This window comes from Tursiops truncatus, chromosome 9 (genome assembly GCF_011762595.2).
Source record: "Tursiops truncatus isolate mTurTru1 chromosome 9, mTurTru1.mat.Y, whole genome shotgun sequence".
NCBI lineage: Eukaryota > Metazoa > Chordata > Mammalia > Artiodactyla > Delphinidae > Tursiops > Tursiops truncatus.
Genome location: NC_047042.1, coordinates 68,868,545 through 68,886,873, shown reverse-complemented (window position 1 = coordinate 68,886,873; position 18,329 = coordinate 68,868,545). Strand labels below are relative to the sequence as shown.

General features: G+C 38.0%; 1 protein-coding gene across 2 annotated transcripts in view; it reads right to left on the bottom strand.

Moving 5' to 3' along the window:
• Positions 1-18,329, bottom strand: part of ZNF277 (zinc finger protein 277) — a 115,917-nt gene that overhangs the window by 12,743 nt on the left and 84,845 nt on the right. For both annotated transcript variants that reach the window (XM_019925281.3, XM_019925292.3), the window contains exons 5-7: positions 13,132-13,223; positions 8,748-8,858; positions 6,600-6,732 (exon numbers count right to left, since the gene is read on the bottom strand). In XM_019925281.3, the coding sequence (XP_019780840.2) occupies positions 6,600-6,732; positions 8,748-8,858; positions 13,132-13,223 (336 nt within the window). The remainder of the gene's footprint in view (positions 1-6,599; positions 6,733-8,747; positions 8,859-13,131; positions 13,224-18,329) is intronic.

The following is an 18,329-nucleotide window of genomic DNA, read 5'->3' as shown; positions in this document are numbered from 1 at the left end:
CTGTTTATATATATTGGAGATTAATCCTTTGTCCAGTGATTCGTTTGCAAATATTTTCTCCCATTTTGAGGGTTGTCTTTACATCTTGTTTATGGTTTCCTTTGCTGTGCAAAAGCTCTGAAGTTTCATTAGGTCCGATTTGTTTATTTTTGTTTTTATTTCCATTACTCTAGGAGGTGGATCAAAAAAGATCTTGCTGTGATTTATGTCAAAGAGTGTTCTTCCTATGTTTTCCTCTAAGAGTTTTATAGTGTCCGGTCTTACATTTAGGTCCCTAATCCATTTTGAGTTTATTTTTGTGTATGCTGTTAGGGAGTGTCCTAATTTCATTCTTTTACATGTAGCTGTCCAGTTTTACCAGCACCACTTATTGAAGAGACTGTCTTTTCTCCATTGTATATCCTTGCCTCCTTTGTCATAGATTAATTGACCATAGGTGTGAGGCTTTATCTCTGGGCTTTCTATCCCGTTCCATTGATCTATGTTTCTGTTTTTGTGCCAGTACCATATTGTCTTGATTACTGTAGCTTTGTAGTATAGTCTGAAGTGAGAGAGTCTGATTCCTCCAGCTCTGTTTTTTTCCCTCAAGACTGCTTTGGCTATTAGGGGTCCTTTGTGTCTCCATACAAATTTTAAGATTTTTTGTTCTAGTTCCGTAAAAAATGCCATTTGTAATTAGATAGGGATTGCATTGAATCTGTAGATTGCTTTGGGAAGTACAGTCATTTTCAGAATATTGATTCTTCCAATCCAAGAACATGGTATATCTCTCCACCTGTTGGTATCCTCTTTAATTTCTTTCACCAGTGTCTTATAAGTTTCTGCATACAGGTCTTTTGTCTCCCTAGGTAGCTTTATTCCTAGGTATTTTATTCTTTTTGTTGCAGTGGTAAATGGGAGTGTTTCCTTAATTTCTCTTTCAGATTTTTCATCATTAGTGTATATGAATGCAAGAGATTTCTGTGCATTAATTTTGTATCCTGCAACTTTACCAAATTCATTGATTGGCTCTAGTAGTTTTCTGGTGGCATGTTTAGGAATCTCTATGTATAGTATCATGTCATCCGCAAACAGTGACAGTTTTACTTCTTCTTTTCCAATTTGTATTCCTTTTATTCTTTTTCTTCTTTGATTGCCATAGCTAGGACTTCCAAAACTATGTTGAATAATAGTGGCAAGAGTGGACATCCTTGTCTCGTTCCTGATCTTAGAGGAAATGCTTTCACTTTTTCACCATTGAGAATGATGTTTGCTGTGGGTTTGTCGTATATGGCCTTTATTATGTTGAGGTAGGTTCCCTCTATGCCCACTTTCTGGAGAGTTTTTATCATAAATGGGTGTTGAATTTTGTCAAAAGCTTCTTCTGCATCTATTGAGATGATCATATGATTTTTTTTTGATCATATGATTTTTATTCATCATTTTGTTAATATGGTGTATCACACTAATTGATTTGCGTATATTGAAGAAACCTTGCATCCCTGGGATAAATCCCACTTGATCATGGTGTATGATCCTTTCAATGTGTTGTTGGATTCTGTGTGCTAGTATTTTGTTGAGGATTTTTGCATCTATATTCATCAGTGATATTGGTCTGTAATTTTCTTTTTTTGTAGTATCTTTGTTGGGTTTTGGTATCAGGGTGATGGTGGCCTCACAGAATGAGTTTGGGAGTGTTCCTTCCTCTGCAATTTTTTTGGAAGAGTTTGAGAAGGATGGGTGTCAGCTCTTCTCTAAATGTTTGATAGAATTCATCTGCAAAGCCATCTGGTCCGGACTTTTGTTTGTTGGAAGATTTTTAATCACAGTTTCAATTTCATTACTTATGACTGGTCTGTTCATATTTTCTATTTCTTCCTGGTTCAGTCTTGGAAGGTTATACCTTTCTAGGAATTTGTCCATTTCTTCCAGGTTGTCCATTTTATTGGCATAGAGTTGCTTGTAGTAGTCTCTTAGGATGCTTTGTATTTCTGAGGTGTCTGTTGTAATTTCTTTTTCATTTCTAATTTTATCGATTTGAGTCCTCTCCCTCTTTTTCTTGATCAGTGTGGCTAATGGTTGATCAATTTTGTTTATCTTCTCAAAGATCCAGCTTTCAGTTTTATTGATCTTTGCTACTGTTTTCTTTGTTTCTGTTTCATTTATTTCTGCTCTGATCTTTATGATTTCTTTCCTTCTGCTAACTTTGGTTTTTGTTCTTCTTCCTCAAGTTCCTTTAGGTGTAAGGTTAGACTGTTTATTTGAGATTTTTCTTGTTTCTTGAGGTAGGCTTGTATAGCTATAAACTTCTTTCTTAGAACTGCTTTTGCTGCATCCCATAGGTTTTGGATCGTCGTGTTTTCATTGTCATTTGTCTCTAGGTATTTTTTGATTTCCTCTTTGATTTCTTCAGTGATCTCTTGGTTATTTAGTAACATATTGTTTAGCCTCCATGTGTCTGTGTTTTTTACGTTTTTTTCCCTGTTCTAATCTCATAGCATTGTGGTCCAAAACGATGCTTGATAGGATTTAATTTTCTTAAATTTACTGAGGCTTGATTTGTAACCCAAGATGTGATCTATCCTGCAGAATGTTCCGTGCGCACTTGAGAAGAAAGTGTAATCTGCTGTTTTTGGATGGAATGTCCTCTAAATATCAATTAAATCTATCAGATCTATTGTGTCATTTAAAGGTTCTGTTTCCTTATTGATTTTCTGTTTGGATGATCTGTCCATTGGTGTAAGTGAGGTGTTAACGTCCCCCACTATTATTGTGTTACTGTCGATTTCCTCTTTTATAGCTGTTAGCAGTTGCCTTATGTATTGAGGTGCTCCTATATTGGGTGCATATATATTTATAATTGTTATGTCTTCTTCCTGGATTGATCCCTTGATCATTATGTAGTGTCCTTCCTTGTCTCTAACATTAACACACTTTATTTTAAAGTCTATTTTATCTGATATGAGTACTGCTACTCCAGCTTTCTTCTGATTTCCATTTGCACGGAGTATCTTTTTCCATCTCCTCACTTTCAGTCTGTATGTGCCCTTAGGTCTGAAGTGGGTCTCTTGTAGACAGCATATAGATGGGTCTTGTTTTTGTATCCATTCAGCAAGCCTCTGTCTTTTGGTTGGAGCATTTAATCGATTTATGTTTTTTTTTTGTTTTTTGTTTTGCGGTATGTAGGCCTCTCACTGTTACGGCCTCTCCTGTTGAGGAGCACAGGCTCTGGACGCGCAGGCTCAGCGGCCGTGGCTCACGGGCCTAGCTGCTCCGTGGCATGTGGGATCTTCCCGGACCAGGGCACGAACCCGTGTCCCCTGCATTGGCAGGCGGACTCTCAACCACTGCGCCACCAGGGAAGCCCTAATCCATTCATGTTTAAGCTAATTATTGATATGTATGTTCCTATGACCATTTTTTTAATTGTTCTGCGTTCGTTTTTGTAGGTCCTTTTCTTCTCTTGTGTTTCCCACTCAGAGAAGTTCCTTTAGTATTTGTGGTAGAGCTGGTTTGGTGGGGCTGAATTCTCTTAGCTTTTGCTTGTCTGTAAAGCTGTTGATTTCTCCATCAAATCTGAATAAGATCCTTGCTGGGTAGAGTAATCCTGGTTGTAGGTTCTTCCCTTTCATCACTTTAAGTATATCATGCCACTCCCTTCTGGCCTGTAGAGTTTCTGCTGAGAAATCAGCTGTTAACCTTATGCTAGCTCCCTTGTATGTTATCTGTCATTTTTACCTTGCTGCTTTCAATAATTTTTCTTTGTGTTTAATTTTTGCCAATTTGATTACTATGTGTCTCGGTGTGTTTCTCCTTGGGTTTATCCTGTATGGGACTTGCTGCACTTCCTGGACTTGGGTGGCTATTTCCTTTCCCATGTTAGGGAAGTTTTCAACAATAATCTCTTCAAATTTTTTCTGTGGTCCTTTCTGTCTGTCTTCTCCTTCTGGGACCCCTATAATGCGAACGCTGTTGCGTTTAACGTTGTCTCAGAGGCCTCTTAGGCTGTCTTCATTTCTTTTCATTCTTTTTTCTGTATTCTGTTCTGCAGCAGTGAATTCCACCATTCTGTCTTCCAGGTCAGTTATCCTTTATTCTTCCTCAGTTATTCTGCTATTGATTCCTTCTAGTGTAGTTTTCATTTCAGTTATTGTATTGTTCATCTCTGTTTGTTTGTTCTTTAATTCTTCTAGGTCTTTGTTAAACATTTCTTGCATCTTCTCAATATTTGCCTCCATTCTTTTTCCAAGGTCCTGGATCATCTTCACTATCATTATTCTGAATTCTTTTTCTGGAAAGTTGCCTATCTCCACTTCATTTAGTTGTTTTTCTGGGGTTTTATCTTGTTCCTTCATCTGGTACAGAGCCCTCTGCCTTTTCATCTTGCCTATCTTTCTGTGAATGTGGTTTTTGTTCCACAGGCTGCAGGATTGTTGTTCTTCTTGCCTTTGTCGTGTGCCCTCTGGCGGATGAGGCTATCTAAGAGGTTTGTACAAGTTTCCTGATGCGAGGGACTGGTGATGGGTAGAGCTGACTGTTGCTCTGGTCAGCAGAGCTGAGTAAAACTTTAATCCACTTGACTGGTGATGGCTGGGGCTGGGTTCCCTCCCTGTTGGTTGTTTGGCTTGAGGCAACCCAACACTGGAGCCTACCTAGGCTCTTTGGTGGGGCTAATGGCAGACTCTGGGAGGGCTCACACTCAGAACTTCTGCTGCTAGTGTCCTTGTTCCCACAGTGAGCCACAGCCACCCCCCGCCTCTGCTGGAGACACTCTAACCCTAGCAGGTTGGTCTGGTTCAGTCTCCTATGGGGTCACTGCTGCTTCCCCTGGGTCCCGATGTGCACACTACTTTGTGTGTGCCCTCCAAGAGTGGAGTCTCTGTTTCCCCCAGTCCTGTCGAAGTCCTGCAATCAAATCCCACTGGACTTCAAAGTCTGATTCTCTAGGAATTCCTCCTTCCGTTGCCGGACTCCCAGTTGGGCAGCCTGACGTGGGGCTTAGAACCTTCACTCCAGTGGGTGGACTTCTGTGGTATAGTGTTCTCCAGTCTGTGAGTCACCCACCCAGCAGTTATGGGATTTGATTTTATTGTGATTGTGCCCCTCGTACCATCTCATTGTGGCTTCTCTTTTGTCTTTGGATGTAGGGTATCTTTTTTGGTGAGTTCCAGTGTCTTCCCATCAATGACTGTCCATCAGCTAGTTTTGATTCTGGTGTTCTCACGAGAGGGAGTGAGAGCACATCCCTCTACTCCGCCATCTTGGTTCAGGGCAGATCTTTATTTCAATTCTACTGGAGAACTACTTAACTCCCTCTGTTTTCATGAGTAGTTTTGTTAGGGAACCACTGACTGAAACTGCCCACACTGGATAGGCACGATAACCACTTGCATGACTTATTGTACAATAGGAGATCCTGGTAAGGAACATGGAACCAACAAAGTACCACCAATTGGAAGAATCTGAGAAAGGTCAAAAGGAGAGAGGAGATGCCAGTCCATATGTCCTACCAACCTCCCAGAATCATTCTTGCTGGAATCCATCTTGGCTGAGAGATGTGCACGCCACCAGGAAGAACCATGAGTCAGAATGATTGGCTAGAGACAACCTGGAAACTACCACATCACCATCCATAAAACCTGAGACTGTGAGCCACGTGGCAGAGTACTCCTCCTGGGTTCCCTCTGCTGCTCTCCACCCAGGTGCCTCTTCCCACTAAAGTCTCTTGCTTTGTCAGCACGTCTGTCTCCTTGGACAATACATTTCTGAGCGTTAGATAAGAGCCCACTCTCGGCCCTGGAAGGGGTGTCCCTTCCTGCAACAGTTTCCGTCCTTTGTTATGTATACCTAAAAAAATCAGCAGACTGGGGGCACTCTCCAGTCATTGTGTTAATCAAAATTCCCTTCTCAAATTTCCAAATGCCCCTGTAGAGATGGACATTTGTCTGCAACTGAATACACCTTCTTAAATAAAAGGGACTGTAATCTATAGAGGCCAGCAAATGGTACTGAGGTTTCTGGGCTAGGAGAGCTTTGAAAGTATTTAAAATCTTTGACATGGTATCCCCATTAGTCCATCCTACTAGTCCAAAAAATGAAAGTCCTCTTGCTGAGTGAAATCACTTGGTTTCTCTAAAATTTCCATTAGAAATAAGCTGGCCCAAGAGAATGACAAACACAAATTTTTATTATTTATTTATTTATTTGATGAGAAACGGGAAGATATTTTAATGGGGGAAAAAGGAATAAGTGAAGAGACTGTCTGTAAACATTTATCTAGCATAGCATCTAGCACATCCAGAAGTCAACAACGTTTTCTGAGTAGAGTACAGAAGTCCCTGTACTCATGGTAATGGACAATCAATGGGGGGCAATGCATGGCTATCCAGGTATGTATGGTTATTTATTTATTTATTTTATCAAGATCACTATGAGTTGTAGAGACATGACCTTTTTACTATATAAACATCTGGCAAATCAAAGACAAATCAAATCAACTTACGCTTTGTAAACTAACCATTTTAAAGATAATCATTGCTTGAAAGAATCCCTCAATTACATTTTGATGTTTGTAGATATGCAATCAAATTGTAACTTATGAAGAGAAAAGAAAGCCTTACCAAATAATTGATGACATAAAATCGGTCATATTCTCTGTTCTTAGGATTGATCCTACGATGCTGTTTTTTCCTCATGTGATCTTTAAGTGTATTTTTGTCCCTGAAGGTCTTTTCACAGTACAAGCACTGCAAGCTACAAGAAAGACACAAATGTTGAGATTAAATAAGTCTCTGAAATAGTTGTTGCATAGCCCTTTATTATTATTATTATTGGGTCTTATAATTTATTCATTTTAGGACTCACAGAATCTTCAAATGGCATATGATACCCTTCTGGAATCCCTTTCATTTTATTCATTTGGCTTTAGAGGATGCATGCTGTGGTTTATTTTGTAGTCGGCTAACTTGGCCAACTTGGCTATTTAGTTAAAACTGTGATATAGATAGCAATTATCCAAAAATGATTTTGGTGCTTTACTAATCGAATTACCTATTCTAAAAATGAAAATGTAGGTATGTTCTTCAAATAAATATATGATAACTAGCTTTGGTTGCCTCCATTGAGTATAACAATTAGTCCATGGTTTGATATATCCTGTGACCTAATTTGCAGGTCTGATTCCTAGCGCCAGCTGTGGGACGTGGTCAAGTTACTTGACGCCTCTGATACCGCTCATTTTCTGCTAACCTGATGATAAAACATACATTTTAGAGAATTTTTACGATAATGTATACATATATGTGCACATAAATTCATAATCATGATAACAATTCACACAAAATATAAATGTATGTATACATGTTTAATTTATTGATATATATACGAATAAAATACCTAGCACATTCATAGCATACAGTAAGTGCTATTTTTACTATCTTATCATTCGCATGTATCTTCTGCTAGAATATTTCCACTGACTGGGAATTCATTACCTAATGAGGCAGTAATGACCAGTTTTGAACAGATTACTAACAAAATGTCTTTCTCATACTAAGCTTGACAGTTGATACTGCCTGGATTACCCAACAGCCATTAGAGTTCTACTTTCTGGAGTAACACAGAATAAGTATACATGAAAACTTATTCAAAAACCAAAACTCTGATGTTTTGGTTTGTTTGGCCTCACTGTGTGTTGGGCACTGAACTTGGGTTCGACAACAAAATGACTGAAATCAGTTGTTGTTTCTATTCTGAATTCTTTTTCATCTTTACTAAACACCCTTTCAATTATTTCTTATGCCACAGAAGTAACTATATTCTTTTATAGTAAACAATTTATGGGCAATAAGTTGATTAGGGATATCATTACTGCTAATCTTGCTAGAAAGCACACCTGGTATTATTTTATAAATGAATGGTCATTCAATAAAAGAGTAAAGAGACTTGTTTTAATGTACTGTTGATACCAGAATTTGAATTCAGAACTTTTTATAATGGGTATTTCTTTCTCAATGTTATTGCTCCAAATGTTGTGGTCTGAGATACCACATTCATTAGTATTATATTAAATAAATAAAACTAGGTTTTGAGAGTAAAATCTTGGGCCCTTTCCTAGAAAGAAAAGAGGATAGATTTTTGAAAGCCATTTTGGTGATGTAGAGAATTTCCTTCCCTATTTCTACAAGCTAAACTCTAGATACTCACGGTTGCCAGAATATGACCTTGAGAAAAGTGGAGTGTTATGATATATAAATGTGAATAAATACTAAAAGGTAAAAGAATGCAATCAGTATGTTATGTTTCACATAAAACTGAATAACATCTAGCAATGTGACAATATATTTACTTTACTAAATGTGTAGAAAAATTATAGAGAAAAGTAAAGAAATTATGAATCCGAAATGAAGAATAGTGGTTTCTGGGGGAGATACTAATGAGGAAGGGCACACAGCGAGATTCAAAGGAAATAATAACATTCTCTTTCTTAGGCTGGTTAAGTATATTTTTCATACCCTATATAATAACATACCTTATAATGGCATATACATTGTTTGGTATATAAGACATTTATATTTTAAAACTACTAAAAGGCAATATGATCTACAAAAAATAAGGATTGTCATACAAAATGTGAACTCCTCCAACACGAGAAATGAGAAAATTCCATTTCTTGAGTTACCTCTGACTATTAAATTAATTTTTAAAAATTCAAAACAGAATCCAAGATTGAGACAGCTTCAGGTCGTGTTTCATAAAAAAGTACTTACTTGTCAAGCTTTTTCTGTAATGTACACAGAAATTCATTGCAGTTTACAATGTTGTCTGGCAACCCAATGTTGAAAGTGTGTTCTCTGGCCATATGGTTCAAAAGAACAGATCTAGGAAGAAATTTGAGTAATTTGCATTATTTACAACTTATCTAGGAGCAAATCAGGTCATGAGTATTGTTTGTATAATGATAACAACACTAATTAGAAGTACAAGCAAAGGTTAATAAACACTGAAACACACATTTGGGCTATGAAATAGTGACATGTTATAAAAAAAGTATGCATATAAGCACTATCATATGAAAAGAAAGTCAACAGAAACTGTTGCTGAGGAAGCCCAAATGTTGGACTTGTCAGACAAAGACTTTAAATCAGACAATAAGAATATGTGTAAAGAATTAAGGAAAACCATGTCTAAAGAATCAAAAAAAGGTATGAGAATAATATCTTATAAAAAAGAGGATACTAATAAAAAAACAGAAATTAAAAAAAACATACAAATCTGGAGATGAAATGTACAGTAACTGATATGAAAAATTCACTAGAAGGTCTCAAAAGAAAAACTGAACTGGCAGAACAAAGAACCAATGAACTTGAAGATAAATTTAGATTTTCTAGTCTGTGGAACAGAAGAAAAAAGAATGAAGAAAAATAAATTGAGCCTCAGACACCATCCCATCTACCAACATCTGTATAATAGGATTCCCAAAAGGCAAAGAAAGATAGGGGAAGAAAGAATATTTGAAGAAATAATGGCCAAAAACTTCCCAAATTTGATGGAAAACATTAATCCAAACAGAAGAAGCCCAATAAACTTCAAGTATAATAAATCAGAGAGACCCATACCAAGAAAAAATATGAAGATGAAATCAAGACAGGTCCCAGATAACAAAACCTGAGAAAATTCACTGCTAACAGACCTGCCCAACAAGAAACTAAAAGAAGTCCTTTGGGCTAAAATGAAAGGATGCTAGATAGTAACTCAAACATACATAAAGAAGTAAAAATCTCCAGTAAAAGTAATTACACAGTCAAATATAAAAGGCAGTATTAAATGAATTATTGTTTACAAATCTTTTCTTCCCATATCTGATGTAAAAATAACTGCATGAAGTAACGATTTTAAAGACATGTTAATGAGCTTATAATGTATAAAGATGTAGATTGTATGAAAACAGTAGCATAAAGGAGTGGGGAAAGAGCTAGCTACGTTGGAGCAAAGTTTTTGTATACTGTTGAAATTACGTTGGTATTAATCTGAACCTAATTGTTTTAAGTTAAAATGTTAGGGGCTTCCCTGGTGGCACAGTGGTTGGGAGTCCGCCTGCCAATGCAGGGGACATGGCTTTGGGCCCTGGTCTGGGAGAATCCCACATGCCATGGAGCAGCTAGGCCCGTGAGCCACAACTGCTGAGCCTGCGTTCTAGACCTTGAGAGCCACAACTACTGAGCCCTTGTGCCACAGCTACTGAGGCTGCACGCCTAGAGCCCGTGCTCCACAACAAGAGGCCACCACAACAAGAGGCCTGCATACCACAATGAAGAGTAGCCCCCGCTCGCTGCAACTAGAGAAAGCCCATGCGCAGCAACGAAGGCCCAGTGCAGCCAAAAATAAATAAATTTATAAAAAAATAAATAAAATGTTAATTGTAATCTCCAGTGAATTGTAGTGGATAGTGAATGGGCCACTAAGAAAATAACTCAAAAAATATAGTAAAAGAAACAAAGGAATAAAAATGGTACACTAGAAAATATCTATTTAACAAAAAAGAAGGCAGTAATGGAGGGGAGAAATAAAAAAAAGAAACTTAAAACGTAAAACAAACAGCAAAATGGTCTAAGTAATCCCATCTCATCAGTAATTACATTAAACATAAATTAGACACTCCAACCAAAAAGCAGAGATTAGCAGAATGGATTAAAAAACATGATCCAACTATATGCTGTTTACAGGAGACACATTTTAGATTAAGATTGAAAGAAATAGCTTCATACATTCCAGAGTCAAAAGTGTATAGGAGAGGGGAGATAGATGTAGGATAGCAAGAAAGTACTTATTCTTCTATCCTTATCATTAACCCATGTCCTTTGTCTTTCTATTCTTTTTATGTCCCTAGGCTGGGAGGACACAAATATAATCCCAAAGTATTGCTAATAACGTACAAAGCTGGAATCAGTTTATATCTTTAATCTTTTATTATAAACTGACCTTTTCATAAACAAGAACTGCAGAAGGGGACATTTTATAAAAATGAGATGCTGCTTATCTTTGTCATTGGTTAATTTCTTAAAAATTTTGTTTATTAGAGAACAATGACATAGTCAATCAAAACTACTGAGGAGTTCACTTAATTCCCATGTCACCCCAGTCAACAGAGAATACAGATACAGGTAGAAAATAACAGGAGGATTATATTAGGAATTATAGGAGCACCAATATTCAGTAAGTTGAAATACCAATATTATCAGAATTTCATATCATATGGACATATACTTCAAATCACATCAGTCCCTACATTTATCATAAAAACTTAAGCTTTATATAAATATAAAATTTTTTTATAAAATAAACTTTATATAAATATAAAAATATTTATAGCTTTTTAATACTAGAGATTCCTAATAATAATCACACATCTCCTCACTAGGTTAATAATAGTTTTAACATAAAATCAGAAACAACATGCTAAAAAGAAGTAGCAATGCTTGGTAAACTTTTTGATAGTGAGGTGGTCCTCACTGCCATCCTCATAAAGCCCTTTGAAACTGACAGGGTTAGAGCATAATTAGTGACCTTGGCACAGATTTTTCTCCATGCTAACTGATTCTATATGAGAATCAAATCTTCATCACTGGTGTTTTCAACATTGATGCTTCATCCAAACCCTTTTCTAAATTCAAACAAATAGCTACCCTCTCCTCTTCAATGTTTTTCAGACAACGATGTCAGTTTGTGCTAGGCTTTTCTTTTTTTTTTTAGAAACTAAAGACTGCTTTCATTCAAGTGGGTGGGAGAATGATATTTTTCTGATTGTCCATTGTATGCTGTCACTGAAACTATTCCCATTTCCTAGAGGTTACAACTTCATGACTTATATTTAAGTGAATGTACATTTGTAAATATTACTGTTGCATAAAAAGAAATTTGTCTGATCTTTGTCCCTGGTTCCAGGCACTGAGCTTCAAAAATCCTTGGAATTTCTCTATGATCAGATTACCTTTGCTAATAAAGTGACTTGTGGTAGGCCTCTAGAAAGCTTCAGGATGGGGATTGGTTACCAGAAAGACTAACAATGTGATCAAAGGGTTGGGACTTAGAGCCACCCTGACCTCCAGAAAGGAGAGAGGGGCCGGAGATTAAGTTCAATAATTAAATCAATCATGCTTACATAATGAAGCATGTAAAAATTCTGGATACCAAAACTCAGTGAAGATTCTTGGTTGGTAAATACACTGATGTGCCAGGAAGATGATATATCCTGATTCTTTGAGGAGAAGGCATAGAAGCTCTGTGTTCAAGACCCATCCAGACCCTGCTCTGTGTCTCTTCATTTAACTGTTCCTCATCTGTATCCTTTATGATGAACACTTTCCTGAGTTTTGTGAGCCATTCTAGTGAATTAATGAACCTATGCAAATTATTGGTGGGTAGCCATGAATTCGTAGCCAGTTGGTCAAAAGTGCAGGTGTCCTGGGGAACCCCTAAACTTGTGGCTGGTGTCTGAAGTGTGGGCAGGCTTGTTGGGGATGATGCCCTTAAACCTGTAGAGTCTGATGCTAACTCTGGGTGGTTAGCATTAGAACTGAATTACAGTACACCAGTTGGTTTTGGGCCAGTTGGGGTTGGTGACAGAATTACCAATTCCCCATTGTTTTCCCCCTTAGATCTTTATCATTTTTAATGTTCAAAAGTGAAACACCAAAAACTGCTAAAGGATTTTTTTTTGTCCACTTGGCTCAGCATTTGGGATCTTAGATCCCCAGCCAGGGATCACACCTGTGGCCCCTGCAGTAGAAGCACAGAGCCTTAACCACTGGACTGCCAGGGAAGTCCCAGCCAAAGGTTTAGCGTTAACAGGTTTATACAGAAGGGCACGTCTGTTGTAGTTTGCTGCACGTGGTCTTGCCTGTCGGACAATTTAAAAAGCCCTACAACATTAAACACAATTCTATTTCCGGCATCTAAAAAATTTATCCCCCTACTCTGCTTAGAGCAACTACATTCCATCTTTGATGTCTGGTGGATTAAAAAAAAATTACTGTGGATATATGAAAGGGTTCTGAGCCAATCCATAGAACTTAGTCTATATAGCCATTGTGGATGTTTTGGTAAGTCTTCAGATGAAAAACAGTAAAATTTAAAGACATAAATAATTGCTACCTGTTTCCGAGGAATTCCTCATTGCAAAACATACAACTGCCTTGAAAACTGTTATCATTTCGCTCTTGTTGCTGTTGTTCCAGAATTTCTTTCTGTAAAATAGAAACACAGATATATGATATTATCTTTAATAAATCCATAGTTAGCTAATGAAAAATGTCATAGTCTGGATGGGAGGAAATTGGGGTAGAAGCATAAAAGGAAGTATGTGAACACTGATGATATTTTGAATTTCTCCATTCCTGTCCTTGTACCTAAACTCCAAGTCTATACTGTTAAATGCCAGACAACATACCATTAGGATAGCTATGTAGGAAACTTGAAGTCAATAGGGTCTCACCATCCTTCACTACTCTGTCCTTCCTCTGTCTTTATTAATCATCTCCCAACCTCACTCTCTTCCAAAAGCAAAAATGTGCTCCTTTCTGTAATTCTCAGTTTAGTTTGTAATCAAGTTCTGATCAATTTTTCACTTGGACTTTCATATTACTTCTCTCCACCATTCCCAATGCCATCACCCTGAATCCAGTCTTTAATCAGTCATTATGAGATTACTATAAGTAAGTCTCTTAGAGGGTCTGCCTTATTTCAATCCTTTTTTTCTATCATATCCATCCTCTCTTTTGTTGCTAGAAAAACTTCTTAAAATTATTTTCATGTACAATTATCCTGTTACTCTCCAACTCTAATAATTTAAAATTTACATTGGTAACACCCTATTCTAATCATGGTGGTTCTTCTACACATTGTTTTTCCATGAGGTAATTTTATTTCTCTTTGCTTTTTCACTCTTATAAATATTAACTGTTCTTTAAGGTCCAACTTGATCCCCATTTCTGCCATGTAGTCATTTCTGGACTACAATAGTTAAGAGCTCAGACTCTGAAACATCAAATAGAACTAGATTTGAATCTGGCTCTCACCTGTACTCAATATTTTATTTAACATCTTTAATACTCAATTTTCTCAATTTTAAGATGAAAATGAAAATATTACCTCATAGCATTGTTTATAGGATTAAATCAGAAATTTATGTACAGAATTCAAATTGTGCATGTGTATGGTCAAGCCACTCAAGATGGCTGTTCTCTTGCTCTCTGTACATCCCCTGACCAACCAGTGCCTGCTTCACCTATACCCTATGCACATGACTGACCTTCTTGTGTACTTGCCCCAGGCCCCAGCTAGTGATTGTTCTCATCAAAGGGGCGCTGAGGTGTGTGCCTCTCTACTGGTTTCCCTGGTAACTAATGAGCTCACCTGATGTCAATTCCCCAATAACTGGTAACTTGCTTTACCATCATCTCTTTTGCTTGCTTTTATCTTCTAAATGGATATGAAAACTCTTTGAAATTAAAAGAAAGTCTTTATGCTGTTCTTATTTTACACCTGCATATGACTCTCCAGCTATTCTTATAACATGAAGCTCAAAACACGAACTTCATAAACTTTATTGCTGATTCTGTAAATATCTGTAGGACAGCATAAAAAATGAGCTTGTATCTAGAAGCTTAACAAATTCCATGTGGCATTTCTGGAAATGTATCACCAAACATTTAGAATTATTAATCCACTGAAGAAAAAAATTAAGAAGCTGCCAGGATAAAAATCAATTCAATCAACTTCTGGTTTCAGCCATGATGAAATAATGGATATAACACTTCTCCTCCCCTTGTAAACTACTGTAAAACAAATTGCTTCATATATCTTATCTTTTTTCAGAAAATGTATAATAGGGACTTCGCTGGTGGCTCAGTGGTTAAGAATCCGCCTGTCAGTGCAGGGGACAAAGGTTCGAGCCCTGGTCCAGGAAGATCCCACATGCCGTGGAGCAGCTAAGCCCGTGCGCCACAACTACTGAGCCTGCGCTCTAGAACCCGCGAGTGACAACTACTGAGCCTACGTGCCACAACTACTGAAGTCTGTGTGCCTGAAGTCTGTGCTCCGCAACAAGAGAATGCACCACAGTGAGAAGCCCACACATGACGAAGAGTAGACCCCGCTCACCGCAACTAGAGAAAGCCCACGCGTAGCAACGAAGACCCAACACAGCCTCCCCCCTCCACCACACAAAAAGAAAATGGACAATAGCACATGGCTGTGATTGATGAGTAAAAAAAAATAATACATTGCCAGTTTTCTGTTGGGTAGTGTTTTCCAAATTGCAACATAGGGAAGTTAAACCCAAATGAAGGTTATGTATCTACCTCACTTGGTGTAGAAGGAAAAAAAGACTGGCATTCAGGATACAAAAGCAAGGGGAATTTGTGGGACAAGGTACTAGAAAGAAGAGAGCTGCAGAGGAGGAGCTCAAGAAACCTGGACTGGGATTCTTTTTACCTTGGTTCAAATACTGAGCTGTACATGTATAGGGCAGAATCTGTGAGACTTTACAAAGGAGTTGCCAGGGTCTGTGAAGATTCTGGAAATTACAGCACTGGAATATGTTGGAGCTTTGACATACAGAATGGAGACACCTTGCTCAACACTTCAGGCATACAGCAAATATAAAAGAACACTGTTCACTTCATGAAGTTTAGGGCTTTATGCTGGCAGCAAGTGGATAGATAAAAGCAAAAGAAATAAAGGGAGTAAGGTTGATGTATCAGACAATTTTAATTATTGCTTTTTTTTTTTTTTTTGCAGTACGCGGGCCTCTCACTGTTGTGGCCTCTCCCGTTGTGGAGCACAGGCTCCGGATGCGCAGGCTCAGCTGCCATGGCTCACGGGCCTAGCCGCTCCGTGGCATGCGGGATCTTCCCGGACCGGGGCATGAACCTGTGTCCCCTGCATCGGCAGGCAGACTCTCAACCACTGCGCCACCAGGGAATTACTGCTTTTTAAGTGAATCTTACATAAAAACTGAAAGTGACAGTAAAAGTCAAATTAAAGGAAAACCGAACTTTTATAAACGTATAGTTCGACTAAAAAAGAAAACACGCTTCAGAGCCCTATATTTACAACTTTGGTAGCAGCAAAACCAAAAACCCAATAAAGCTCTTGATAAAGATCACTATAAACATCCCACAGTAAGGCTGAGCAATACTTTCTCTGTCTGCTCCTGTTTTCAGCCTACAAGACCTGTTAATGCTTATTAAAAATCATCATCTCATATTTCTCAGGCTGGTGATGATATAACCCAAAGTTGGCTAAAGAAAAATCTTATTCAACTTAATATTTCCTTGGTTTTGACTCAGCACAAATATAACAGATTTGTGAGTCTAAACCAGAGTGATACTGAGCCATCTACAGTTTTCTTTGGCCAAATTTAAGTTTTATCAGTTGACCCTGAATTGCACAACCTGAGTGTAGACACCTGAAGTTGTGTATAAATTGATTCTTCTTAGGAGAGCCTAATTTACATTTTGGTGAATTAGAAGGAGCATGGAGTAGACAGGGCACTAAAGCAAGAAGCCACTTTTTTTTAAAAAAAATTAATTTATTTTTGGCTGTGTGCGGGCTTTCTCTAGTTGCAGCGAGCAGGGGCTACTCTTCGTTGTGGTGCGTGGGCTTCTCATTGCGGTGGCTTCTCTTGTTACGGAGCACAGGCTCTAGGTGTGAAGCCTTCAGTAGCTGTGGCACGTGGGCTCATAGAGCGCAGGTTCAGTAGTTGTGGCTCATGGGCTTAGTTGCTCCGTGGCATGTGGGATCTTCCCGGACCAGGGCTCGAACCTGTGTCCCCTGCATTGGCAGGCGGATTTCTAACCACCGCGCCACCAGGGAAGTCCCCAAGAAGCCACTTTTTAATGGCAAGTAACTAAAACCACGCTGTTCTTTTGTTCGCATTCTGGAGGTTGTCTCATATGGTGATGAGGTGGCACTGTGAATTCTCTGCTAGTTTATCTGCACTACCTAGAGACAAGGGCTCTAGAGTACCTGTGTCGTCCCTATTCTGGCAGGTTCCATACAACTCCTTTCATTTTTATCTAAGTTCATTCTTTCACGATCTGCCTTCTGTTCACTGCACAAACTCTTTTTAAACTCTTTCCCAGACCTTCTGCCAAGGGGAGCTACTTAAACCATTTGTTGTTTCACCTCTGCTTTCTGTTTATTTCATTTGCATAAGACTTTTCTCATTTTAATAACATCAATGTAAGAAAGAGTTCTATAATTGGGAAAAATGGACATGGCCACCAGGCAGTTCAGCTTTGGATTCTCTGCTGCAACTGTTCAGCTCCAACTTGTATTCTTGCCATATTTGACTCTTGTCGTTGCAATAACATGAATACTCTACCTATTCCTTCTTGGCTATTTTCCTGTCTCCCCATTAACATATTCTATTTCTACTAACCACATCTAACCTCTCCAGTAAGATTTCCTTCTGACCAATGCTGCTCAGTACTGGCATTTTAGAATTTGAGAACTGAAAGGGACCTCATGAAACTACGGACTAACTCCCTACAAAGAGATGTTAGGGTGACCTGTTTAAAGCTACAAAGCTACTTGGTGCCATATCCGGATACCACATTTGCTTTTTTTTCCTCAGAACGTACCCACTGTAGCATATCTAGACACATAGCATATAACAATAACCTTTCTATTTAGTGAAGAAACAAGTTCAGAATCCAGGGGATAGATATCTGGAAAGGTAGGGCAACATAAAAGTTTTTCTTACAAAATATCCACGCAAAAACTTCATTTAGATGTCTTAGATGGATTACTTCTCAGCATTTGAGGCTTTAGAACACAGTAAAATAACAGGAGAGATAATATATACAAATGTGATCATGCCTTATTTCTGACAATTATAAAAAGAGGTATACTGGCTAAGTTGATTTTCTTGATCGTAGAAATTTTAATTTGGTATTTAAAGGGTTAATAGTTTTACACAAAATGGTTTCCAAGACACCTCTCATGTTTTCCCTACTTTCAAAACTTGAGATATGATTTAACCTTTTCTGTATGATGTAGGGTCCTTGCTATGAACAATTACTACTATATTGTGCTATAACGTATCAATTTACTTTCAGGATCTCTTTGTCCCTACAAATGACTCTAAACTGTTGTGCTCTTCTGGTTGGCCTTCCTTCTCACTCTTTTATGGTCATCGCTGTCAGTGAGTCTACTTCTGCACCCACCAACTGGCTCTGCCATCTACACCTCCTTTTCATTTGCTATCCTCTGCAGAGACCTCCTGTTTTTCTCCTTAAACTAGAACAAGATTATAGGAATTCCTAAAATCCAGCTAAAGAAAAATA